At 37.9% G+C, this 27,156-nt stretch overlaps 1 protein-coding gene across 5 annotated transcripts in view; it reads right to left on the bottom strand.

The window, feature by feature from the left end:
* The window catches only part of wwp2 (WW domain containing E3 ubiquitin protein ligase 2), a 196,403-nt gene that overhangs the window by 145,849 nt on the left and 23,398 nt on the right, over positions 1-27,156 (bottom strand). For 4 of the 5 annotated variants that reach the window (XM_063067102.1, XM_063067103.1, XM_063067105.1 and 1 more), the window contains 4 exons: positions 15,498-15,642; positions 14,400-14,521; positions 9,275-9,412; positions 2,405-2,501 (listed from right to left, as the gene is read on the bottom strand). In XM_063067102.1, coding sequence (XP_062923172.1) covers positions 2,405-2,501; positions 9,275-9,412; positions 14,400-14,521; positions 15,498-15,642 — 502 coding nt within the window. Of the gene's footprint in view, positions 1-2,404; positions 2,502-9,274; positions 9,413-14,399; positions 14,522-15,497; positions 15,643-25,030; positions 25,157-27,156 lie in introns of all 5 variants that reach the window. The other variant, XM_063067106.1, reaches the window with a different exon arrangement.

Here is a 27,156-nt window from a genome sequence, read left to right as displayed (position 1 = left end):
ATGCTAGTATCTTTCCTGTAATAGCATGGGCTCTTATCTTGTTAAGCAGCCCCATGTGCAGTTAGTCCATTACTTGGACGGATGGCAAGGAACATGAAAGATTGCATCTAAACCTTACTGACGTAAGCTTGTTACCCACTGTCTTCCAACAATCATAATTATCTGAAGAATCCTATCTTCATCGCACTCTAGCACCATGGGATGGGTGGGTTCCAGACTCCAGTGACATGGGCTGTGTGCTATGAGACCTCCAAGCATGAAGTAAGGAAAAGCCACCTCCAAAACATCATTCAAAGCTTTGACAGCCTGAAAAGTTCTACTCCCAGCTTTGCTCTGAGGAATTTTTAATAGCTTTTAAATGCCTTTGGCATTCAGAGACGCTTGTAAACTAGCAAAAATAAAGAAACTCTAAAAATGTGACTATTAAAAATAACACTGTTCATAATAATGTAATTAAAAATTTAAAATCAGAACTCCTTTTTCAAAAAAAAGGAAGTTACTAACCCCTTTCCTTTTTATCTGCAGCTGTTTAATCCTCCATTGCAACTTAAGGAGATTTGGATCCTATGTAATCTGGTACAGGTTCTAACAGACAATTCCCAGAGAAATACCTCAGGATCACAAACCACGACGGAGCTTCATTGCCAGACTTCATGGCAGTGGAGCTTCTGCTTTTGATAATTCTGGTTTGCTTCCATTCATTGTATATGCTCTACATTTATGAATCAATTTAGTTGTTGGAGATGTGCCTTTATACTCTTCGCGATTTATTTTTCCTTTATTTCTCCCCTTCCCTCCCTATTTTAAATGTAATGATACACTGAAGGGCTACTGTTTGCCATAAAGGAAAGATTAATAGGCTAGACGTGAATTCTTGAGGTTAGAAGAATGTGAGGTACAAAATGTTTTAAAGGGCTTAATAGAGTAAACATAGTGTTGATGTCAGTTGGCTTGGTTTTCCAGAACCAAAGATCAAACCATTCAGAACAGAGATGAGTGACAATAGTTTAACCTACGATATAATTATTCATGACAGCTTAAATCACTGAGAACACTCAAGACATGGATCAGGAGATTTTAGATATTAGGAAATCTAGAAATGTGGTCTAGTAAAGAAAAATCGGACTCAGTTAAAAAATAATCAGCCATACTTCTACTGAATAGCAGAGCAGCCAAAAGAGCCCACAATGACTTACCCCAATTCTATTTACGTTCTGCGCCCACATAGCAATTACTACTATTTAGTACTCGTAAGGCTGTCAAGCTGCTGCAAGAAAAGTATTACAGCTAAGTGCAATCCTCACTTCCCTGATCACTTACGCTTTTTTCCTTCAATGGAAACTACTGAATTTCTATCAAAGACAGCAGTGCAGTTTGGTTTAGCCTCCATCCCAGACGTCACAGCCAAACGGTGAACCATCCCTGCTGTCAAAAACCAGCCGCTTTTATTGACTGCCAATGTACATTTTGTGAAATAAAGTTATCCTTGCAACGTACAACCAGCTAGCTTCAGTCAATCTAATGTAACAACTACAGAACTCAAAACTTTGCTGGGTTATATAGTTTAGATAATTATCGAATTAAAAGATTAAGGCTTTACTTTCTAACAGTTTTCAGTATATTTGACCTTATAATCACTTTCCCTGAGATTTGAATCTTACAGCTAAACTGCCATATCAATGCAGCAAATGACAGCTGTAAAATGTAAGCAATCAATTCTGTTCATTGACTCTACTACATTCTTAATGAAACTAATGCATCTCAGGTACCATCTTAAACCAACTAATATCAGTTCCCTTCACAAAGTTTATTTTAACATAAATTGTAGAAAGATAATTATTTCTGCAGATGGCAAATAACATGATGTTTATCTCACACATTCACTCAAATAATCAGATTATAAAATATTGCACGGATAAATAAGTAAATTTATTTTAGAAATATAATCTGCTTCATTTCCATTTTCCATAGACTTCTTTGAAGAAAACATTAAATCAAGGTGAAAGGAAAATAGAAGACAAAAATGTAAATTTACTTCACAATTCCATTATCAACTTTCTTTGAAAATCTGGATAAAACAATAATGCTTCTGTAGCACATTAGGTTGTGCACGGAATTTTGGTACACTTTGTCAAAGCAGTACTGCCTCCTGCTCCACATCTCCAATTCCTCAATAACTATATGCAGAATACTGCAATAGCTACCGTAAACAAATACTGATTCAACTCCATTTGTCAGGAACATAATCAATTTATATGAATTGTCTGCTCAAAGTTAAAACCGCCTGTACACATAACTGACTAACCAGATATATACACTAACATACATTTTTTAAGGTTAACTCGGGGGGGGGCGGGGAGAAGCTCTGGGAAGAAAAAAATAAAGTTATTTTTAAGTCCCTTACCGCACTCTGTCTGGAGAATCACTGGTACATGACAGTGACAATTTTGAATCATTGTCTTCACTTGTGCTCTGATGAATTCTACTATTTTGTTGGAATTCTGCAGAAGAAATATCAATACGTTAAAACCAGCAGACATAATAAGCAGTTAATCATAATCTTGGCAAAGGGCACTTCCCAGCTCAAAGCTACAGCTCAGAATAAACTACTTCCAGCTGGCTCTGAAATGATTCAGATTTACTTAGTTTAATGCATGCAAATCTTTTCAACTTGTTAAACCTTTAAACCACGCATGGTTTCTGTTGCTTCAATGCACAATGTACTTCAGACCACTCATTTATAGTCAAGGAGACTGCAAAAAACATACCAACTGGGTGTGAAGTTTACTCATTATCTCTGAACAAAAATACTTAACAGGTTTTGCACATCAAACATACAAAAGTACTCTTTATATTGTTATTAGAATGACAAATTTCACAAGACACTGCTATCAATGCAAGCAGTGAAGAGTAATTCAGAAATTTTCCATAGGAATTTTCTCATGCCAGGGTTGGTATCCTAATGGTGTATAAAAACTTGTACATTTCATGAACACAAATTCTAATCTAAATGGCTAATCTTATTATCAACTATTCCAATAATTTATGAACTCAAAAGATACCCAAAATAAATATTATAATCAAAGGTCATAGTGAGAAAACACAATGTTATCTAAACAAAGCCCTGCAAGCCAAGACACAAACATTAAATATAAGCTTGTGTAATACAAAATATTGTGCAAGATATTTTATACTTTGGACCAATTAGAAAAGGAAAAGAAATTACGTTCCTTCTAAGAGAAAAACTTGAATAGTTCATAAACTTAACTGCCAAAATTAGCATATAACTTTTTAAAAACCCATTGAATTTGCCACTGTGGAGAATATCTTCCTTTCATAACAACGTGGGACGGAGAAGATCCAGTTACCAGTATGTTCATTGTTCTGAATACATCAGGACTTCAAAAAAAATATTGCAGATATTTATGACCGTATTTTGTTGGCTAGCCTGGGAATTACGGACTATATTCATTAAATGGTTCTAGGCATTCGTGTTATTTCAGTTCTCCACAACAAGAAAAGGAGCTGAGAGCATACACTCTACAGGATAAAAACAACTTAATGCCAGTTTTATTTGACTTGCGGAATGGAGAAAAGTTACTTACCCAAAATAAAACGTTAAAAATACTATAATGCAAATCTTGAACAAATAAATCCTTTAAAGATCTTCTTAAAAATAGATTGCTGTTGCCAATAATTTTAGAAGCAAGAGTTGTACACTGGTGCTTTAGAAACGACTGACAGACAATGATTCTATTACTGTCTCTCATTTGCCTCCATTACAATGCAAGGTTATTTTACTAATGGAAAATCTAATTCTTGCAAGAATTCAAAATTTATTTGCTCTAGGTACCACAAAGTAGTAACATAAAAGTGCTCCAAAAGAAAGATACTTAATTTGCTGGAAGTCTGAACTAAAAATAGAAAATGCTGAAAATACTCAACAAATCATACAGCATCAGGACACAGAAAAAAACAGAAGTAATGTTTCAGGTTTTGATGGTTATTCTATGTTTTTTGAAGCTTCAAATGAAAATATGTCCTGTAATTTCTGGTTTTAGCATGAAGAAATAGTTTCTTCCTGCAGCTTTCAGCATTGAATGCCTAATGATAGAAAACACAGACTCTTGTTTAGTCAAAAGAAATCTTTTTATACTGCTTCACACCTTTTAAAGCTTATCTTTATTTTTCACTTTTATATACTGTAATATAACAAAGCAGAAACTGACTATCATTAGCATACATGGATCAGAAACTTGATTCAAATTGTGCTCGGATGTTTATACAAGGCTTTCCCATTAGGATATCACTCAAAACTGTTGCAAAGAAAATAACTAAAACTTACATAAATTGATTTAATTAAAGCACCAAGGGATATCTTTAAAGTCTTTCATTTTTATGACACAAGAGTCAATGAACTTCAGTTTTAATATATAGAACTTTCAAATCTGACTGAACAAGAGAGCTCTCAAATGGTCCGGTGCAAGAAATAATATTTTTCTATTGTTGGAAATGAGACATCAGTACCAATTGTGATTGAGGAGCCATTTGCCCAACCAAGGGCTTTTGACAGGAGATGGATATGATATTTGTCCATTTTGTGGAGAAGTAGATACTGTGCATTGATATCATGAAATGGATTGACAACAAGCAGCAGAAAAGATAAGCTGGGAGAATTTTAGGACATAGAGCATAAAACAGCACAGGCCCTTCCTCCCACTTTATTTTGTCAATTTAAATAAACCTACTGGGAAAGATCATAAGACAAAGAAGGAGAATTAGGCCATTTAGCCTATCGAGTCTGCTCTGCTACTCAATCATGGCTTATTTATTATCCCTCTCCACCCCATACTCCTGCCTTCTTCTGGTAACCTTTTACACCCTTATTAATTAAGAATCTATTATTATACTTATACTTCCCTAGACTATATAACATCTGCTACCTTCTTGCCTATTCTCCAAATCTAAGTCCTTTCGTAGACATCCTACTTTCTCAACACTATCTGCCCTCCACCCATCTTTGTATCACCCACAAATTTCACCACAATGTCATCATTTCTGTCACCCAAATCATTAACATACAACCTGAAAAGAATCTTCCCCAACACTGAACCCTGTGGAACACCAGAAGTCACTGGCAGCCCATGAAAAAAGGCCCCTTTATTTCCACTCTGCCTCCTGCCAGTCAGACAATCTTCTAACCATGCTAGTATCTTTCCTGTACCATGGGCCCTTAACTCACCGAGCAGCCTCATGAGTGGCACCTCATCAAAGCCCTTCTGAAAATCCATGTAAACAACATCCCCTGACTCTTCTGTCTATCCTACCAGTTATTTCCTCAAAAAAAAATTCCAACAGATTTGATAGACAAGATTTCTCTTTAAGATTCAATGTGCATTCATTATCAAAGAATGTATAAGTTATGCAACCTTGAGATTTGCTTGCTTCACGGGCAGTCACAAAGTAAGGAACCCAAAAGAACCCAATTCAAAAAATTAAGACCAACCCCCTGAGCCACAGAGAAAGAAAAAAAAATCACGCAAACAGTAAAAGTGTGCGCAACAACAGCAGCATTCAGAACCAAACTGAGTCCTTAAATCCAAATCCCTGGAGCAGCCCAGAGTAGGCCCAAAGCCTCGGTATTCAGTTCATCATATTAGCAGGGCAACTCACCGCAAAGTTCGCAGATGCAAAGCACAGCAGCCAAGGGCACCCTCACAGCATTAGCATCGCAGGGAGGGGAGCCCCCTGACTATCTGGGCTGTTATAGTTAAGGAAACCACGCTGACTTTGGCCTATTTTATCATGTGCCTACAAGTACCCTGAAACCTCATCCTTAATAAATGGACTCCAGCATCTTCCCAACCATTGAAGCCAGGTTAACTGACCCATGATTTTCTGTCTATTGCCTCCCTTCCTTCTTAAAGATGGAGGGGATGAGAGAAGATAGTCATGGAGGAATGTGCAAATAAGGATGCTAAAAAATTAGAACCAATCAAATGGAATTTTTTGTGCAATAAGTGCACATATAACAGAAGCTGTTTATTTCAGTTTACAGTCTCTAAAAACCTATCATAAGGATGTTTTTCAGCCCAATAACTTTGCTCATTAGGAACTCATGATGTAAATAATTTGAACCTTTAAACCTATTCCACAATTCAGTGAGATCATAGATGAAATGTGACTCAATTCCACACATTAGCCTTTGTGCCACAACCCATAATACATTGATTAAACAAAAAATCTATCCATCTTAGTTTTAAAATTAAGAATCTAGTACAGGTGCACATTCCTTTATCTGGAATTCTGAAATCCAAAAAGCGCTGAAAACCAAAAAGTTTTTTTCGCCAACAGCTGACGTCACTTAGGTGTGACGTGGCAGCACTAGCAGAGGCCGCCAGACGTCAGTTGTGGCTCAGCGCTCGTACTGGGTACACGTGCATTTGCTGTCCGCTGATATTTTGTGTTCACTGGTGACTTTGTGTTTAATTTCACCGTGAAAATGTCAAAAAGAGCTGCAGGTACCCCTGTGGGTAACAATGAGAAAAAGAGAAGGAAGCATCTATCATTATCAGTAACGCAGAAAGTGGAGTTATTGCAGAAGCTTGATCGTGGTGTGTCTGTGCTGCATCTTACTGAAGAAAATAGTGTCGGAACTACCACTGTATATGATTTAAATCAACAGAAAGACAAGTTACTGAAGTTTTAAAGTGACAGTGATGTTCTACATTTACTTCAATAAGTCATTTACCATGTGTTTGATTCGGTTCGTTTGAAGCTGTATATTTTTATGTTTTATTGAATGTTTTTGTTGGAAATAAAATTTCTTCTCGTCATTATTCCCTAAACAATACAGTATAACAACTATTTTACATAGCATTTACATTGTATCAGGTATTATAAGTAATCTAGAGATGATTTAAAGTATACGGGAGGATGTGCGTAGGTTTGGCGTGCTGCTGGGTCCTAAACTCCACCGCACTAAGACAGGTTAAATAAGGGACTTGAGCATACATGTTTTTTGGTATGGGGGCGGGGGGTGTCTGAAATCTGAAAAATTCTGAATTCCAAAATGCAACTGGCCCCAAGGAATTCAGATAAGGGATTGTGGACCTGTAGTATCCTGCTCGTTTCAGATAATCTTCCACTCTATATTTAGAAGTATTTTCTAACTTCACCTCCAATAGGCTTGGCTCTAATAATTTTTAGAGGTGTCCTCCTTTTTCCAGATATTAAAGATAGGTAGAAAGTGACAAACAATCACTTGTTACAAACAATAACAAGTTTGCTATTTTGCAACTATAATCATGTCACCAACTAAATTCCTGGAATAGAATCCCAGTTGTATAATTTCTGATTGTAACTCGATACCTGTAAATCTGAATATTTAGGGAGAAAACTTTGTCATCTTCATACTATATAGTATTTTAAATACAGATAAATATTACAAAATGTTCCATGAAAACATGACCAACTAAAACTTTGTTTTTGAGCCACATTCACAAAGAGGCAAATGCAGGGTATTCAATATAGGAGAAAACAGTAAAGAGGATTGAAGAAGACTTCTAGAGTGGGGTTCAGGCAGGTAAATGTTCAGCTGCAATGGTGCAGATTCTGATATACTGTTCAGAATGAGAAGATATTTAGAAATGGAAGTGGATGGGAGAATGATATAACAAATGTATTTAAATATTCGGGTGAGAATTTTAAATTAGTCTGAAGGGCAAGAACAAAAACCAAAATAGGTCTGTGAGATCAAGGATTATGAGTGTGGAGAAGTTGCTATGGTAATAGGCAGCATAATTAGAATGAACTGTGAATTTTAGAGGATTTAAGGCCAACCAAGAGCCTTCAGTGGCAGAGGATTTGGAAGAAGCTATAAATTGTTTTGAAGGGGATACCAACTTAGCAGCTCATGCTTACCAGTGAATTATATGTAAACAAAATGATTCAGTCTAGAACAGCAGCTAAGGAAGTTGCTGCCAAGTTTATTAATTTCAAAATGGAGAACAAAGATGATAGCGGTGGTCTCCTAATGACTGAAGGAGACTATGGCTCTGCCATTGCAAAGAAATTTGCTGATCTAGGTACATAAAATTCTTAAGTCCAGAAATCAAAACACTGGAATTTGAATTGTTAATTTAAAAAAGGCATTTTTAATAAATACAATTAAACTTAAAATACGGATACAAATTGAGAAAACAATGAATCACAAACATAAAGAAATTCACAAAGCCACCATCTGGCTATCATTTTTGGGTGACTGGAAGAAAAGGGGCCTTGAACTTAGGCTCTTTATGAATCTTATCCAAAAAGGTAAAATCAAGATATCTCAAATCCACATTAGTGCCATTTTTCCATTATTGAAGCTAACTGGTGCAACAAAATATTGCTTTCTATTTTTCCCTTTAATTCTAATTTATTGATTTCATCTTAGTAATTTTCTCACTTCTACTATCTTAAATATCTTCTCCATTCTTTATCAAACATTTAAGAATGTTCTGCAAGACATTTCTATACCGAATACAATTGTTAGAAATTCATGCTTACCAGTGCTATTTTTTTTCTACAGGAGGAAACTTACATTTCACATTCTAATAACATTAAGCAATTAAATATTTGCTGGAATTAAATTTGAGAAGCAATACTGCAACATGTCATTAATGTACTGAGAATATTTCATATGGCAAGACTCATATATATTGTCAACAAAATTCAACTAATTGTATTTTGGAAAATTTAGAAATTATGAAACTGTAGAACTTTACATTTTAGTAATTATCTTGAGTTTTGAACATTTCTTTAATAATTTTCTTCCAGTTATTAAAATTTGACATTTTATAAACACTGTTGAAAACTGATTATAAATTACAAGTATGAAATTTTCATGATATATATTATCCAAGCAAGTTTTGCTTCCTTTAAACAGATTAAAAGACTTTGTTAGCACCTTTTAAAATATAGCATATTTTAAAATATTAAAGATATTAATTTTCCAAATCAATGTTCATCTAGAAAAAGTCATCAGCAAATAAACATTAGTCAGATTAGAGCTACAAGTAAATTCAATAAATGCAATCTTGCAACCAAAACACCATATATTATAAACATTTTTGGAGGAAAAACTTACCAGTTTTAATACTATCTTTATGAAAAAACTTATGTTCTCAGTAAAAAAGTGCAAATCAATTAAGGTGTATTAAGTAATTGCTGATGTATGACCCATCACCCTCAATCCGAGATTCAGAATGAACCATGTGTGTGCAGAACTTACTTTCTGTCATGGTTGTGCCATTAGGCAAATTTCCCAAGTCAACACTAAGGCCATCCAGGCAAACAGTCAATTCACCACTGCATACAACACTACTTTTGTTCCCCATTTGAAGGTTCAAATTCAGCTGAATGTTCTCCACTGTGAGCAAGAAAAAAAGAAAGATTAATTGACTCAACTTGTTGTTTCTCTGCCATGCGTGAAGACAGAAAATACTGTTGCAGCTTCATGTCACTAAGTTTCAATAATAAAAATCCATTTCTAAAAAAAACTGAATTACTTTTTTTTAAGATTAAAGCTAAATGTATACAGACAGATTTTCCAAATATTCAAAGCAGTACACTAAGAAATAATGGAAATTGATTGGTTTTATTAATTTTTGTCTGCATGATTGTTTCATGCCATGCATTAAATCCAAGGATAGCTAGATAACCCATTGAGTTGGCTTGCAATGGTGTGGTTTGGCACATCTAAAATCCCTCTCAGGGAGCATCTGATTTTGCTTTTGGTCCTCGTTACAAATAAGTTTTGACTGCAGAGTGTTGCACATGTCAAGACAAAACTTATTTACAGAAGGCACTAATCCTGGATTGTTTTACTAACATTTGATAAAGCCAACAAAACACATTTAAAACGCTTCTACATTCAGTCTAATTAACCCTTGCATGTACTTAATATGTATTTTATGTTAAAGATAGCACATAAAATCAAAACACGACAGACTATGTGGACTAAATTGCTTTTATTATGTACTTAGCTTCTAATGTATTACCCATCAAAATATTTCTAATATCTAAAGCTACAATTCCAGCGGATATCATATTAAATATTATTCTTGAAACCTTCTTCCAGATTTTCAAGTGTTAATACCTTGACAAAAATACAGATGTACATTATTTAAGTGAAACATTTTGTTCTATATAGTCAGGAAAAGTGCCAACTTGTCCTAAAGGCAATGATTTAGATTATTTAGAGTTCCCCAGCCTTAGGGTATCATGTGATATTTATTCATATCAGGATGTAAATAGTTACGATGTATTTAACTAGCAACTGGCACCAGAGTTGAATACAACTCTGGCCTTATCCAAGAGGGATTAGGTTGGGATCCAACAAAATCTCCTTCCTCTAAAAATCATTCCCATGTCCTCATCCAACCAATGATCTTCTTCAGTCAATCAGGAACTGCCCTGAAATACACTTTTGCATTCAAAACATTAATCTAAAACATCAAAGTAGGATAATTTAGCAGCCTAAAAGTTAAATAATTAAAAAGAAACCCAAAAAAACTGATCTACCCATTTAAAAGGTGGCGATATTTTGCTGAATACTATCCTCCTCTCCCTTGTGTGTACAATTATCTTCAAGAAAGAACCTCAATGGTTAAATGAAACAAATGGTTAAACTGAGCAGAATGGATGAGATGGTGCAGTTTAATCCTGGTTTGTGTTGAGTTAGTCAATTAAGCAAGAGAATGCATGGGTGTTAGAATCTGCTGACTGTTACAGGAAGCAATGACAGGATACCAATACCGATGGGTGCCGAATCCAACTCATTTATTATATACCCTGCAGAAAATAGCTTGCCAATATGTGATCTTGAAAAATGAAACTTGGATGATGGCTTTGACCCAGTGTATATCACCACCAGGAAGTGAAAATAAACGGGAAGACCAAAGGAAAACAGTGTTAGAAAAGGGGAGGGGAAAAGATGAGGATTTTGGAAATGCTCTGAGGAAAGGGAATACTTTCTCTACTAATGTTTATTCTTAGAATTCCCAATGCACAATAGTTTTTTAATATCAGCAGATTTTTTAATTAAATTATCAGAAATGAAACTTGCAGAGAATTACAATGAACATACAGCACTGGAGTTAACCATTTAGACCAGCAGATCCAAGTAAATATTGATTGAGCAGAAAGAAAAAAAAAGGAAAGACTTTCATGAATGATCAACCTCAACTCCACCTTCACAGACTAAATGTATGCTGAAAGAATCTATTGATTCTTTCAGTACACATTTATCAATCGTATATAAACTCAATGAGTAGTCATGGTGGTGGATGAAATGCCAATTGAGTGATTGTTTTGTTCGAAATGGTACAAAACTTCTTAAAGCAAGTTCCAGAATTTGGGGTCAGCAACATATTTCCAAATCACTGGTTCATACATTTTAGTGGTAGTGTTCCCATATGCCTGCTGTACTTGCCCATCTTTGTGGCAAAGGTCTCTGTTAAAGTAGCTTAGGCAAGTAACTGCAGTATAGTTTGTCAATGTTACACATGGCAATCAATGTGTACCAATAGTTGATAAAATGCTAGGGGATTTTATCCTGCTTGGTATGTAGCTTTTTGACAATCACTTCCCGTACCTAGCAAGCTCTACTCCCCAGACTTCACTTATACAGCAATGTGAGCATGTGAATATGCACAATTTCAGAAGTGTTGGCCACTACATAGTCGTAGTGAATTTGTTTGCAACCCAGCCCTTACTGAAACATCCCACTAATCTCAGCAACAAAATATAATTCATCTAAAGAAAAGTTAAATTTGGAACAATATGTCCCTCCACAACCATTTCCCAGAGAATAGTTGGAACTATTTTAGTGTCTTTTATTTCATTAAGTAAGCCAAGTTGTATTTATACAATAACAGAGCTTGTTTAAAAAATAATCTGGAGAAAAACACCTTTATAAATCAAACCAGGAGATCCATTCTGGTTCAATGCAGAGTGCAAAAGCCATTTCAGCCCCATGAAAAGGCTTCTGGCTACCCACATGATCAATGCTCCTCATCATCTTACACACCTCTATCAGGTCATCTCTCATCCTCCGTCGCCCCAAGGAGAAAAGATCGAGTTCACTCAACCAACTCTCATAAGGACATAGCTCCAAGAACATTCTCATCCTCAAGAATGGTGTGGTATAGAATGCAAATACCAAAGGCAAGATGGGAGCATTTTCAATAACATCTGTCGCAAGTAAATGATCAACCTTGTTTTCTTCCTGACATCCCTACAGAATCCTGCCTTCAGCCAACCCAATTCACTCCACAAGGTATCAAGAAGCTCCAATGAGCACAGGATTTAGCAAGAGCTAAAGTTGTGCATTCAGATAACATCCCAGTTGTCATCTGGGAGAGCTGTACCCTCCAAGCCAAATTGTTCTTGTGCAATTACAGCATTGACATCTGCCCAACTATTATAGATGATTCACACACTTAGAAAAGTGACTGAATACCAATCAAGTGAACTTTCTTGTTGCCTTGATGATCAGTAGGTTGTAGAATTTCATAGCTCTATTATACATCACTTCCACTACTTGGCATTGCAATTTCACTGGGTTCAACTATCATTTTAACGATATCTAACGAATCAATTGAACTAATTTCCCTGGTTTGACCGTAAGTGTAAAGGGGGAAATATGTAAGCTAATAGATTTTGGAAAGAATTTCATCTTTTGCAGCTGATCTTTTTACCAACCGCACGTCACACATGTCCAGTTCAGAGTCACTTTATCTATCCTGGACCATCCCTCCAATTATCAAATAGTTGAAATTGATATGTCTGCAGTGACAGGCATTAGCCTTAAAAATGCAGGTTAAGAAAGGTTTAAACATAATATCCCAATGAGAGAATGAACTGTAGTGATATACAAACTACAATGATAGTCAATACCGGAGAGCTATCAACTTGAATGCAGACAAATATTATTTCAGTCGGTTAGGCTATTACTGGTTTTAGAAAGGTTACTTGATGAAAGCAAACTGATCATTCTTTGATGTTTACTTGTACTGCAGTTGGAAGGATAGTGTTGATTTGTCAAAGGAGAACCAAAGAACCAACAGTCAACCTGGATCATACAGGCAAAACTGGTTTTATGTGTAGTAAGCTAAATGTGTGGTTATGTCTACTTCTGTTACTATACTTGTAATATTCACTGATAATTAAATATTGAAGTACTGTCTACATCTTACTGAATCATCATCTTTGAAATTTTCAGGATGAGCTAAGAAAGGAAAAAAGCTATCCTCCTAAGAGACTCCAAATGCCCGGAGTCAACCCTGAATATTCACAACTGCACCAACTCCATTTCTGGTGGAGCTCTTCTTCTAGGTTTTGGCGCATTGGCTGAAAGGTGCGATTCTGTGAGTGTTATGGTTTCTTGCAATTACCTGAAAAATCTATGGATTATGTTTTCCGATTTATGCAGCATTCCACAGAGAGTTCTGCAAGCACAAATGGGTCATGGTTGATCTTGAATGTATCAGAATCCGGTGCCAAGATCTATAGTGGGTAACCCACCCAATTTCATTCTTATCAAATTTTAATATAACAGCATTTGATATAAAAGGCATCTCAGAGAGCAGTAGAAAGTCAAAATCATGAGCCACAGCCAAAAGGAGTGGTGGATTTTGTAAAAGGGAAGATTTAATAACATACAGTCCTGATGCAAAATTATGGCAATTTCTTCCCCGCTGCATCACCCCACAGATGCTGCAGCTGATCAGCTGCTTATCAAAAAAGTGTATTTTGGATCACTTCTCAGTCCTCTAAGCTCAAAAGGCTGGAACAAACTCAACAATGGGACAAACTAGCCATACCTAGAATCGATCAGTTTGTAAATAATGCAGTCTAATAATTTCTAATTTCTCTCTAAATGGTTAAGTTGTAAAGAAGGAAGATCTTTCACTGCTTCATGAAACTCAAATTGGATTCTGCACTGCTTTGCAGCAATCTCCAAGACGTCAGGCACACCTTCACAGCTGCCAACACCAATACCGTGAAGACTCGGGTTTCCTCTTCAAGTAACCATCAGCAAGTCCTGCATCATAATCGCCTCTTTGAACGCTGATTTGTTCATGCCCAAACTATTTTCCAGATATTCCAAATGCAAAGTGCATTCTTAAGTTTTCTTCATTGGTAAATGTAATTAGTACACAAATATAATAGCCAATAATATCTCTTGTTCACTGTTTTTACCTAAACTCATTTGATAGGACCAACCGGGCTGGTACTTACTGCCTATTCGCTAAGTACCCTTAAGACGCTAGCAGATATTTACTTAAAAGTAATCAAGCAAAATTTAAATCACCTTTGTGATCAACAAAACTGTGCATAAATTAAAAACTCACACTTTCCATTGTTCTTCTTTAAAATGTCACAGACATCGATCGACACATTGCCAAATAGTTCATTTTTCATGGTATGACTGTTCCATACTTTCAACTCCAATCGGCTCTGTGGTGTTACATTCCTGAATTTAAAAAAAAATAGAATTGGAAAATCTGAAGAATCCCAAGCAGATGGGAAAATTTAAAATCACCATGAAATTCCAGAGCTGGTGTTTATATTCTAATTATATCTTACATGAAACTTAAGATGCCTAAAACAATTACTGAGAGAATCTATTACAGAACAGAGAGAACATAGAATAGACAGCCCACAAATGGACCCTTTAGCCCAAAATATCCATGTGAGCATGATGCCAAATTAAATTAATTCTTACTGTCTGAAGATCATCCATTTCTGTTCATTTCTTGCATATTCATGTTTTATCTAAAAGTTTCTTGAATGCTACTATCATATCTGCTTTCACTACCACCTTAGTGTGTTCCAAGAACCTCTCTCTCTCTCTGGAAAAAATAGACTTGCCCTACAGATCCACTTTACACTTTCCACCCTCACCTTAAAGTGTATGGGGGAAAAGATTACAGTTATCTATTTCATCACTGCGTCTCTTAATTTTATAAACTTTTATCATGTCTCCCCTCAGCCTCTGATGCTTCAGGGAAAACAACACAAGTTTGTACAACATCCCCTCCTGACTAATACCCTCCATTCCAGGCAGCATCGTGGTAAACCAGACACCTTTTTATTTCAGATTTTTAACAATCTCGTTCTGATCTTTTGCCCCATCTGGCTACAGTAAGATCACAGACATACCAATCTCAAACATGGAACGATCACACTCTAGCAGTGGATGCAATTTGGAAAGCAACAATGAAGAATACTGACAGATGTGACTCAGCCTCCTCTCAGACTTATGGTGACACGGTGGAAGACCAGGACATGTTTACCTGCAAATTGGAGATCACCAGGGCTTTCCTTTGAGACTGCTAACCACATAGCTGGCTTAATTTGGCCATTAAATCCTTTCTAATTTCACTAGCTGTAAAAATATATTAAGATTTCAAATTAACTCAAATTAGTAAAAAAGGAAATTTTCTTACAAAGTCAATGTCTCGTTCCACTGTGGATGAAGATTGCCATTTCGCTTCCCAGTCTTCTTGGCTTCATCGTGCAGAGCATCAACTGTGACCTCAATGTAGCAACTAATCCTCGTTGGTTTGGGGACTCTCAGTTTAGCTTTTAAAACTAAAACAATTTTTTACATGTAAACAACCTTTCTTTCAAAGAATAACTGAATTAAGAACAACCAAGTATTTAAAATACCTTGCACTCAGTTCCAATGATCTTACTAGAAGCATTCAAAATTAAATATTGAGTGTTCAGATATCAAAATGAAAACCCATATTCACTTTTTTAAAATTAAGCATTAAGATAAATTAGTGTACCAAAATGAGTGATTTTAAAAATAATTGAATAATTCAAGATAAACAGACAACACATGAAAATATTAGAGTTTTCCTATGACATGGGCCAAACTAAAACAAACTATCAAGAGTACAGTATATCAGTGTATTATATTGTAAAGTCATGGGATTATAGTTCTTAGCCTGTGGTCATACAGTGCAATATGATCTCATCCAGGCAATGAGTTTACTTTTAAACTTCAACTTTAATTAAGCCCTTTATGCATATGGTGCACATTACATTGACACAAGCAGTGCTACAGATGCTGGAAATTTAGAGCAATACACACAATGTGCTGGAGGAACTCAGCAGGTCAGGCAGCATATATGGGTGGGAAGACCCTTCATCAGGGTCTCAGCCCGAAATGTTGACTGTCTATTTCCATCCATAGATGTTGCCTACCCTACTGAGCTCCTCCAGCATATTGTGTGTAGTGCACATTTCATATTGTCTTGAACAAGGAAGAATAAGTATTTTAAAGAAACCAGCACTCAGCAGAGGCTAGGCAATTTACTGTAACAACAAATTGGCAGAGGAAAGAATAATCTGAAAATTATGTCCATGTAGCAGCCAACAACTAGCTTCACAATGACACTGCTGGATGTCTCCTAGTAATGTCCTTGATTTTAGCTACAAGTAGAGCAAAGAGAACAAAGGTAAAATGCTAATTGCTCTTTCACACTGAAAAGTTAGCTATATATTCAATGGAAAGCAAAACTCAATGAAAAACTGTACATTGGTGCACAGACGTTATACCAACAAGGTGAACAGCTCAATATGAGATCATCATTTGAAAAATATACTCTGAGTACAATCCATTCCACTAGTAACGATTTCACTGTCTGGGGTTTAACAACTTTGAGCTCAATGAATGCCAAGTAAAACAAAAGTTGTTGAAAAACATGGAAAGGGCGAAAATGTTTTCATCATAAGGCGCGAGGTAACTTAAAAAAAAGATTTGAATTGACATCAACTAAATTTTCTAATTCTGTTGAAACAAGCAGCTTCAATACTATTCATTGACAGACTTTCTTCAGAAACTATGAATCTTTTGCAAAGGGAAGAAAATGAACCATTTGCCATCTTTAATGTCTGATAAAGATTTCACTTTATTTTGATTGCAGCAGCGACACCTGGTGTTCCATTTTGATAAAAATTCTGCTGTTATCCAGCAGATCAAAACACAATGCCAGCTGAACTGCATCAAAGTCTTTGGTACTGCACTACCTTCAGATTATGTCTGACTTCAATACCCTTATGTTCCCAATTCAGAATTGGAATAACCAATGCTCCAGCTAATTCCATGTGTTATTGAACTAATATCAGGTATATGTTGATGTAAGCTTGGTTCTAGAGTTGCCCAAGGAACTGCACCTTGGCCCCTCCTATTCTCTTCCCTGTGCAGACGCTTGACAACATCAAAACCAAATATCAAGTTTCATGTGAATGCTACAGTTGCCCACTTTGCCTCACCACCTCCTCGCTAAATCCCTCCACCCATGATCCATTACGGTACTTCATCCTGTACTGAATGAAAAGAAAATTCCCAGTTAAATATTCAGAAAAACAAAGCAATTGCTACTGGCATCCTCGATTGATTTTGTTTCTTAATCATCAACTACCCTCTTTCTACCATTATCTGAGGACAAAACAGACACACAAACTTAACGATGTAGTTAATTCTACAGAATTCCATTTCAACTCACACTAAGTCTCAATTCATCTGTGCTAGCTGACTGAGTCCAGCAAAATTCAGTTTGAAGGCAGTCACCCTGGCTAGCAAAACCCTCTGTGGACATTTCCTTCGTTATGCTTAATCTTCTCCAGCCAAAACATCTTTTTGGTTTCTCCAAGTTCTTCTCTATCTTTCACTTTCTCTTTTGTTTCCTCAACTTTAATGGCTTCATCAGTTGCACATGCCCAAAGCTCTAAAATTCTCTCTATCTACCTCTTCTCCAAGGTGTTCTTTCAGATGCATCTTTGGCGAAGCTTTGGTCATTTACCTTAATATCCTTTTCAATGGCTGGGTCTACAAAACCGTTCGGCTCCTGAACCAGCATGGACAACTTCATTCACCACTTACAATGAACTACTATGACCTACAGACAGGATGTATAGGATGCCATTGTTTACTGAGCCAACTAATGTTTTAATGGTTATATAATGAGCAAAGATACTCATTCCTTCAACATCAGCTTCGCACTGCAAGAACAGTAGTTTAAACATGCCATTAAAAGCTGGGTGGAAATTAAGGATTTCTCAGTGGATAGCAGAACTAAAGGGACATCCTGGTTAAAACTAAATGGGTCAGTAGTTTAGATGCAAACAACAGGAATTCTGCAGATGCTGGAAATTCAAGCAACACACATAAAAGTTGCTGGTGAACGCAGCAGGCCAGGCAGCATCTCTAGGAAGAGGTACAGTCAACGTTTCAGGCCGAGACCCTTCGTCAGGACTAACTGAAGGAAGAGTGAGTAAGGGATTTGAAAGTTAGAGGAGGAGGGGGAGATCCAAAATGATAGGAGAAGACAGGAGGGGGAGGGATGGAGCCAAGAGCTGGACAGGTGATAGGCAAAAGGGATACGAGAGGATCATGGGACAGGAGGTCCGGGAAGAAAGACAAGGGGGTGGGGGACCCAGTGGATGGGCAAGAGGTATATTCAGAGGGACAGAGGGAGAAAAAGGAGAGTGAGAGAAAGAATGTGTGTATAAAAATAAGTAACAGATGGGGTACGAGGGGGAGGTGGGGCATTAGCGTAAGTTAGAGAAGTCGATGTTCATGCCATCAGGTTGGAGGCTACCCAGACGGAATATAAGGTGTTGTTCCTCCAACCTGAGTGTGGCTTCATCTTTACAGTAGAGGAGGCCGTGGATAGACATGTCAGAATGGGAATGGGATGTGGAATTAAAATGTGTGGCCACTGGGAGATCCTGCTTTCTCTGGCGGACAGAGCGTAGATGTTCAGCAAAGCGGTCTCCCAGTCTGCGTCGGGTCTCGCCAATATATAAAAGGCCACATCGGGAGCACCGGACGCAGTATATCACCCCAGCCGACTCACAGGTGAAGTGTCGCCTCACCTGGAAGGACTGTTTGGGGCCCTGAATGGTGGTAAGGGAGGAAGTGTAAGGGCATGTGTAGCACTTGTTCCGCTTACATGGATAAGTGCCAGGAGGGAGATCAGTGGGGAGGGATGGGGGGGGGGAATGAATGGACAAGGAAGTTCTCTATTCCTCTTCTCTCACAGCTACCTGGACTATTCCTCTTCTCTCACAGCTATCTGGACTATTCCTCTTCTCACCCTGTCTCTTGCAAAAACGCCATCTCCTTCTCGCAATTCCTCCGTCTCCGCCACATCTGCTCTCAGGATTAGGCTTTTCATTCTAGGACGAGGGAGATGTATTCCTTTTTTAAAGAAAGGGGCTTCCCTTCCTCCACTATCAACTCTGCTCTTAAACGCATCTCCCCCATTTCACGTACATCTGCTCTCACTCCATCCTCCTGCCACCCCACTAGGAATAGGGTTCCCCTGGCCCTCACCTACCACCCCACCAGCCTCCGGGTCCAACATATTATTCTCCGTAACTTCCGCCACCTGCAACGGGATCTCACCACTAAGCACATCTTTCCCTCCCCCCCCCTCTGCATTCCGCAGGGATCGCTCCCTACGCAACTCCCTTGTCCATTCGTCCCCCCCCCCATCCCTCCCCACTGATCTCCTTCCTGGCACTTATCCATGTAAGCGGAACAAGTGCTACACATGCCCTTACACTTCCTCCCTTACCACCATTCAGGGCCCCAAACAGTCCTTCCAGATGAGGCAACACTTCACCTGTGAGTCGGCTGGGGTGATATACTGCGTCCGGTGCTCCCGATGTGGCCTTTTGTATATTGGCAAGACCTGACGCAGACTGGGAGACTGCTTTGCTGAACATCTACGCTCTGTCCACCAGAGAAAGCAGGATCTCCCAGTGGCCACACATTTTAATTCCACATCCCATTCCCATTCTGACATGTCTATCCACGGCCTCCTCTACTGTAAAGATGAAGCCACACTCAGGTTGGAGGAACAACACCTTATATTCCGTCTGGGTAGCCTCCAACCTGATGGCATGAACATCGACTTCTCTAACTTCCGCTAATGCCCCACCTCCCCCTCGTACTCCATCTGTTACTTACATTCTTTCTCTCACTCTCCTTCTTCTCCCTCTGTCCCTCTGAATATACCCCTTGCCCATCCTCTGGGTCCGCCCCCCGCCTTGTCTTTCTTCCCGGACCTCCTGTCCCATGATCCTCTCATATCCCTTTTGCCTATCATTTGTCCAGCTCTTGGCTCCATCCCTCCCCCTCCTGTCTTCTCCTATTATTTTGGATCTCCCCCTCCCCCTCTAACTTTCAAATCCCTTACTCACTCTTCCTTCAGTTAGTACTGACGAAGGGTCTCAGCCTGAAACGTCAACTGTACCTCTTCCTGGAGATGCTGCCTGGCCTGCTGCGTTCACCAGCAACTTTTATGTGCGTTGCAGTAGTTTAGATGTATTGCATTGCTCCTCTGCTGGAATATTGCTCATAGCCCATTACTTTTTATTATAACAGATGCTATCTAACAGGAGCTTAAACAACCCACCTTAACCCCCAGAGGGGTCAGAATTCTGTGATTTTATACTCTCCCTTTTCCAATTCAAAACACAATGTCCAATTAATACTAATAAGAACCAAGCATCAGATTATTGAGCAAAGAGGGCAAGATATTTCAAGCTTCTCAGTAAGTTCTCATGTGAAACCTTCTGAGGTCTAGATTGCTTGATAGATTGATTCTGCAGACTTCAGAGTACCTTGACCAAGCCTCCACAATTTCTACAACTGCCTGAGCACCCACACATCTTACAGATACTTCCATTTCAGCATTAATATATACTGCAACTGGAATACAGGGACCTTTAATTCTCTTTTGGGCAGTGAACCCTCCCATCATGCCAACTGTTCACATATATTCCTACCCAATTATTTCTTGGTTTTAACTACATTGCTGACTAGAAGCAGCTTGTCTATTTTGAGCATAAAGCGTAAAAGCAGATATTCAAGAACAGGGATTTGAGGTCTTATGAAGATAATGCATTTGTGAATTTACTTACATTGTAGCAATTAGTCTGTGTGCTTCATGTGCGTGAACAATATTAGATTTTTTTAGAAAGAAAGAGACACAAATGAAATAATAATTTGCACCATATAAATAGCACCAAAAGTGATATTAATGTACAAATATCTTGCCTGAAATCCACAAAGCAGTAATGCTAAAGAAATGAGTAGTTGCAGAGTTTCCATCATATGGTGATCTGACCACTTCAAGGAAGAGCTATGGCCTGTCAATGTACCCATTCCATGTTCATGAGCTGATGAAAGCAAACTGCACAGGCCACAAGGCAGTGGGGAGGGGTGGCAGTGGTGGAGATTATATGCATCATCAATCAATGCAGTCCCAGAAAAAAACACACCAAACACCTAGTTGTCAAAAGAACCACTTCACTCTGAATTCCAGCTGCAATTAACATTCAACACAATTTACTGCAAAAATCCAACGTAAAACCCTCAGTAATTGGTTATGTAACCACAAAACTTCAACAGAACACAACTATGTAAGGCAAAACGAATAGCTCCGTTATTTAAAAAAAAATTTTAGTACCAAACTGCAATCCAGAGAGTCTCAAATCACTAAATTATATAACTTCAGCCAAAACTCAGTTTTCACCACAAATATAACCACTACTTGTCATTTAATTTCTATTTCCCATTTCTCCCTAAAAACTCTCTTTAATTCTTTAATTCCAGATGCCTTGGTGACTCTCAGCAGGTCACTTAACTGATAGTCATTCTGAACTTGAACTATAGAGTCATGGGTGATTGATCCTGCCTCCATATGACAACCATCTGCATTATCTCAACTGTGATCGCTGAATTGGAAAATTGCCAGTTCCCTTTCCTAATGGTAGAATGTCAAATCCATAACCACTAGGTTAGCTGACGTGGATCATGTTCTACATTTAGGTGTATTATTTGCTGATTTAATGAGCTCCAATGGGAGATTGAGTTTTGAATCTTTAAATTCTCCTACATGCAGGTTCGTAAATTAGTCTATATAAACATCTACTAGAACAATTTTATAATGTTTAGTGGAAACAACTGCTTTCACTATATCGTAAGTTTCTGCTATTAAAACATAGATTTTCTGCAGTTGAGGATATTGTGACATTATGGGTTTCTGTGGTTTGATCTATAATTGCAAACACATACCTCAAAGAAAACAAACGTGTCTCATTTCTAACTAGAACTACATGAAAAGATGACACTAATGCAGGCTGACCAATGTGTGCCTTTTTTTCCTGAAAACATTTTTAATAACACCCTTTGAGAGTAAAGGCTGGCAAGAATCAGGAAAACCAAATTTCTAAAAATTGCTCAGCATAGTAGTGCATAATACATTTTGAAATGGAAATACACTATAGGTGGTTTTTGGAACTCATAAAAATACATTATTCCATACTGAATGTTACTTTAGATTGGATCTGCTCATGAAATATAACAAGACCTATGCAGCTGACTAAACAGCAATACAAAACCTTCTAGAAAAATGCCTGCACTTTGAAATTCTAGCATCCATACATAAAGCAGTATTTCAATACTACAACTAAGATGTCAATCACAATTTTGTTCCTACAAGCTCCAGAGATTATGCATGATTCATATTTCTATCAAATGTAAGGAAAGTAGTATAATAAAAAGTGTATTTTCTATTTGTAAGATACTCAATTTCCGTTCCTTATCAGTATCTTCAGCTCCAATAGGTTTTTCTTCCTGTGTAATTTATTACACAAAGAATCTCAAGCGAAAGACAAGCAACATGACATTAGGGAGCTCAGGTCTGCAATCATCTACTCCACCTGCAGATTAGCTTATGGTGTCCATATTGGCCTCATTAGCAACCTTAGAACCCAGAAAACTTGAATGGAAGTGTGTCAATTTCAAACATGATAGACTTTCTAAGGCAGGAGCTCCCAACCCTTCCTATGCCATGAACTCCTACCATTAACCCACTGGTCCATGGATCCCAGGTTGGGAAGCCCTGTTCTAAGAAGAAGGTGATTGGTGGTATTAGACACATGCACGATGGACTGAATGCTTTCCTATGTAAAGCTTCGAGACTTTATTACTCTGGAGATACAAATAATAACACAGATCCAAACCCATGCAATGCAAGAACATGAACAAGGAAGGTGTGCTGAAAATAATTTAACAAAAAAAATTACGTGTAGGCTTTACTGCAATATATAAACTAAAAAGTCTTGAAATTTACCATAGTCCGTTCTTAAACTGTGTGAACAGCAAACATGCAAAAAGTCTAAACCTCATTCCGTCATCAGAATCAGAGGATTATTCCAAAATAACTAGCATCTAATATCCTCCTGAGTATTAATGAATGTTAAATTAAAACAATTGGGACCACAATAAAACTCTCATTGTTTATATTGGCATCAAAGTTGTAATCCACCAGATGGCATCTCATTAGATTACATTTCACCACAATGCCATTTTTCTCCTGCATATATCTCACTCTTTAAATCTCTCATCTATTATTAAAGTTGACTGAGGTTAATTATCATCCTGCAGCAGAAACTTGACAAAAACCATGAAGAACATATGTGAAAGGAAATGGCAATTTTAAAATTATCAGCAACTGATCTTTACTTTTAAAAATAAAACGAGTTTCATAGGAAGCAACTAGAAATTTGATTGTTAGCACTATTATTGAATTTAATGTTTAATAAAACTGTTACAACATGGGTCAAATCAGTTCATATAAAATAATGATGTTAACTATATGTAGTAAATTTGTTTTTGGAAAAAACTGACCTGTTTAAGTTTATTTATTATTGAGATACAGCATGGAATAGGCCCTTCCTGCTCTTTGAGCCGTGACGCTCAGTAACCCCCGATTTAACCCGAGCCTAATCATGGCACAATTTACCATGACCAAACAGTACATATCTGGATCGTGGCAGGAAACCAGAGCACCCGGAGAAAACCTAGGCAGTCATGGGAAGAATGTACAAACTCTTTATAGGCAGCAGTGGGAATTGACCTGGGTCGCTCGTACTGTAAAGTATTGTGCTCACCATTACGCTACCATGCTGTTACATCTAAGCATTTTATCTATGTGCTATGTAAGCTGGTTATATCATCAACTCAGGAGATGATAATCAATAGATGTAAATATAATCTTGCTGTACACCATCTTATTACTTTTTTTATTTATTGTGACACAGGTGACCCTTCTTCTCTGCTTTATCAAGCACCTCCTCTCTATACACCAAAAGCAGAATTTCCAAGTGGCCAACCATTTTAAGTCCTATTCTCATTTCTGTTGTGACATGTTGGTCCATGGCCTCCTCTTTTGCCATGATGAGGCCACCCTCAGGTTGGAGGAGCAACACCTCATGTTCCATCTGGGTAGCCTCCAACCTGAAGGCATGAATATCAGTTTCTCCTTCTGATAGTTTTTCCCCATCTTCTAGTCCCTACTCTGGCCTCTTACCTCTTTCCTCATCTGCCTATCACCTCCCCCCACCCCCCCGGTGCCCCTCCTTCCCTTTCTTTCATGGTCCTCTCCTATCAGATTCCTTCCTCTTCAGCCCTTTTTAATTTTCCCACCCACCGGGCTTCACCTTCCAGCTGATCCTCCTTCCCCTCCCCCCACCTTTTTATTCTGGCACCTTCCCGTCCTTTCCAGTTCTGATGGTCTCGGCCTGGAATGTCAACTGTTTATTCATTTCCATAGATGCTGCCTGATGTGCTGAGCTCTTACAGCATTTTGTGTGTGTTCCTCTGGATTTCCAGAATCTGCAGAATCTCTTATGTGTGTCATGCCATGCTGGTTTGCACAACATAATCACAAGAATCCCCTTTCTTCCCTCTTATTTACCTCTATTCCTGAAATATATTCTCTTTCATATGCCCATCTATTCATTTTTGATTATTCTGCCATTTCCTTATTCTCAGACAATTCACACAGCCAATTAACTTAAGACATTAATGGAATGCAGGAAGAAGCCTACACAATCACAAAAAAAGAATATGCTAAATCCACACAGGCAGCACAGGAGGTCAGGATCATACCTGGGTCACTGGAGCTGTCAGGCAGTAAGATTTTGCCACATAGAAAATACAGGTCATCCATCCTTTTAAGTCGCCCTATCTAACTACAGATTCACCCGCTTATCAATCATAGGTGCTAAAGGGAGACTGAAAAAAATAGAAAAGATAAAACTCATGGTTGAATCACAGATTTGGAAATTGCAAGCTATAAAAATAAAACTAGGAGCATGTTTTACAATACAACTTAAGGGATATAGATGAAAAAATTATAAAGTGTGGATCACAATAAGGAGGCCATTCGGTCCAAATGACCAGGCTGTTCAAAAATGAGCCATACAGCTTCCAGGAATTGGTCCACAGCTCTTCAAGGACACACTGAAGTACATTTTAAAAGTAATTAGGGACTCTGATCCTACCACCCTTGAAGGTAGTAAGTTCAAACTCCGAATATCCTCAATGTAAATGCATTTTTCTTCATCGTCTCTCTAATTCTTCTATTGATTACTTTAAACAAACACTCATTAGTTTCGATCCCTCAGCCAAGTGGAAAAAGGGCCTTTCTATTTAATACACTCAACTCCTCATAAATTTAAACAGCTTGTTTCCTCCTATCATCCTTGTACCAAAGGAAGCAAGTTACCATATCCAATATTTCCTCAGTGCTACTATTTTTCCACTCCAAACAACAGCATCCTTTCTCCCTTTTGCACCCTCTCCAGTCTCATCCCATCTTTCTTGTAATGCACGGCAAGAACTAGACACAGTATTTACACCGTGATCTAACTAGTTCTGACTCTGGCGTAACCTCCTTGTTCTTATATTCTTTGCCCAGTTAATAAAATAATGCAACCGTAATGCCTGGTTAGTAATACATAGATCTCTGTTTCATGGTCCCTTTGTTTCCTCTATTCTCCTCAATATTTATCATAATATCCCCTGCTGTGTTGCATTATCTTATACTTTGCTACATTAAATTCCACCTGGTAACTTTTCTGGTCCAATTCATTGAACTATATACAAATTCTTGTAGCAAAAGTTTTTTAACTCACTTTCAACCGCATAACCAGTTTTGTATCAACTGCAAACATTTTCATTTTGTCCCTCTTGTAACTTGTAAGCTTTCACATCTTTCTATAGTATGCCATATGGACCTTAGTCAAGGTCTTGCTAAATTCCACAAGGACAACATTAGACACACTGCCCACATCACTCTCAGTTGTTACCTCACCAAAAAGGTTAGTAGGGCATGACCTTCCGTTAACAAACCTGTGCTGACTGACCTTGATCACTCTGTGGCATTTTAAATGAAGGTTGAAAGTACCTTTAGAATTGATTTGAGTAATTCACTCAACACTTCAGTTAACAAGCATTTAATCATTTCATTTATTTCTTCCCCCCATTGTCCACCATTTGCAGTCGTCCAAACCTCTAGTACCATCCTTGAAGATTGAAAAATCATTATCAGAGTATCCACAAAGTCCTTCCTTGTTTCTTTTAAAAGCACGGAGCATATTACATCCAACCCCAAGTTTCTAAGTCCATTAATAATACTTCTCTTACTACATTTATGCCAAACATTATTTCACCTTTGTCCTGAAAATGGAAAATCAGATTACAGGTGTCCCCCGCTTTTCGAACGTTTGCTTTACGAAACCTCACTGTTACGAAAGACCTGCATTAGTACCCTGTTTTCGCTTTCAGAAGGTGTTTTCACTGTTACGAAAAAAAAATTCAGCGCGCGATAAAAGTCAGCGCGCCCCGAGCAGCCGCTCTCACCCGGATTCGGAACTGCTTTGCTTTAACATGTGCCTGTGAGCAGCCGTTTGCAAGATGAGTTCTATGGTATCGGAAAAGCCTGAAAGAGCTCGTAAGGGTGTTACACACGATAAAACTAGACGTAATCAAGCGTTTTGATCGTGGTGAACGAAGTAAGGACAACGTGAGTTTGGCTTGTGGAAGCTGACGAACATGATGTTGAAGAGATTTTGGCATCCCATCACCAGGAACTGACAGATGAAGAGCTGATGCAATTGGAAGCAAAAAGGATAACAATCGAAACCGAATGAGTAATGATAAAGTACGACTTTAATTTTGAAAGGGTACGTCGGTTTAGGGGATATTTGCAGGATGGTTTGAATCCTTATTAA

This window comes from Mobula hypostoma, chromosome 14, assembly GCF_963921235.1.
Source record: "Mobula hypostoma chromosome 14, sMobHyp1.1, whole genome shotgun sequence".
NCBI lineage: Eukaryota > Metazoa > Chordata > Chondrichthyes > Myliobatiformes > Myliobatidae > Mobula > Mobula hypostoma.
Note: the sequence above shows the minus strand (reverse complement) of the source record. Positions and strands in the feature narration are given on the sequence as shown.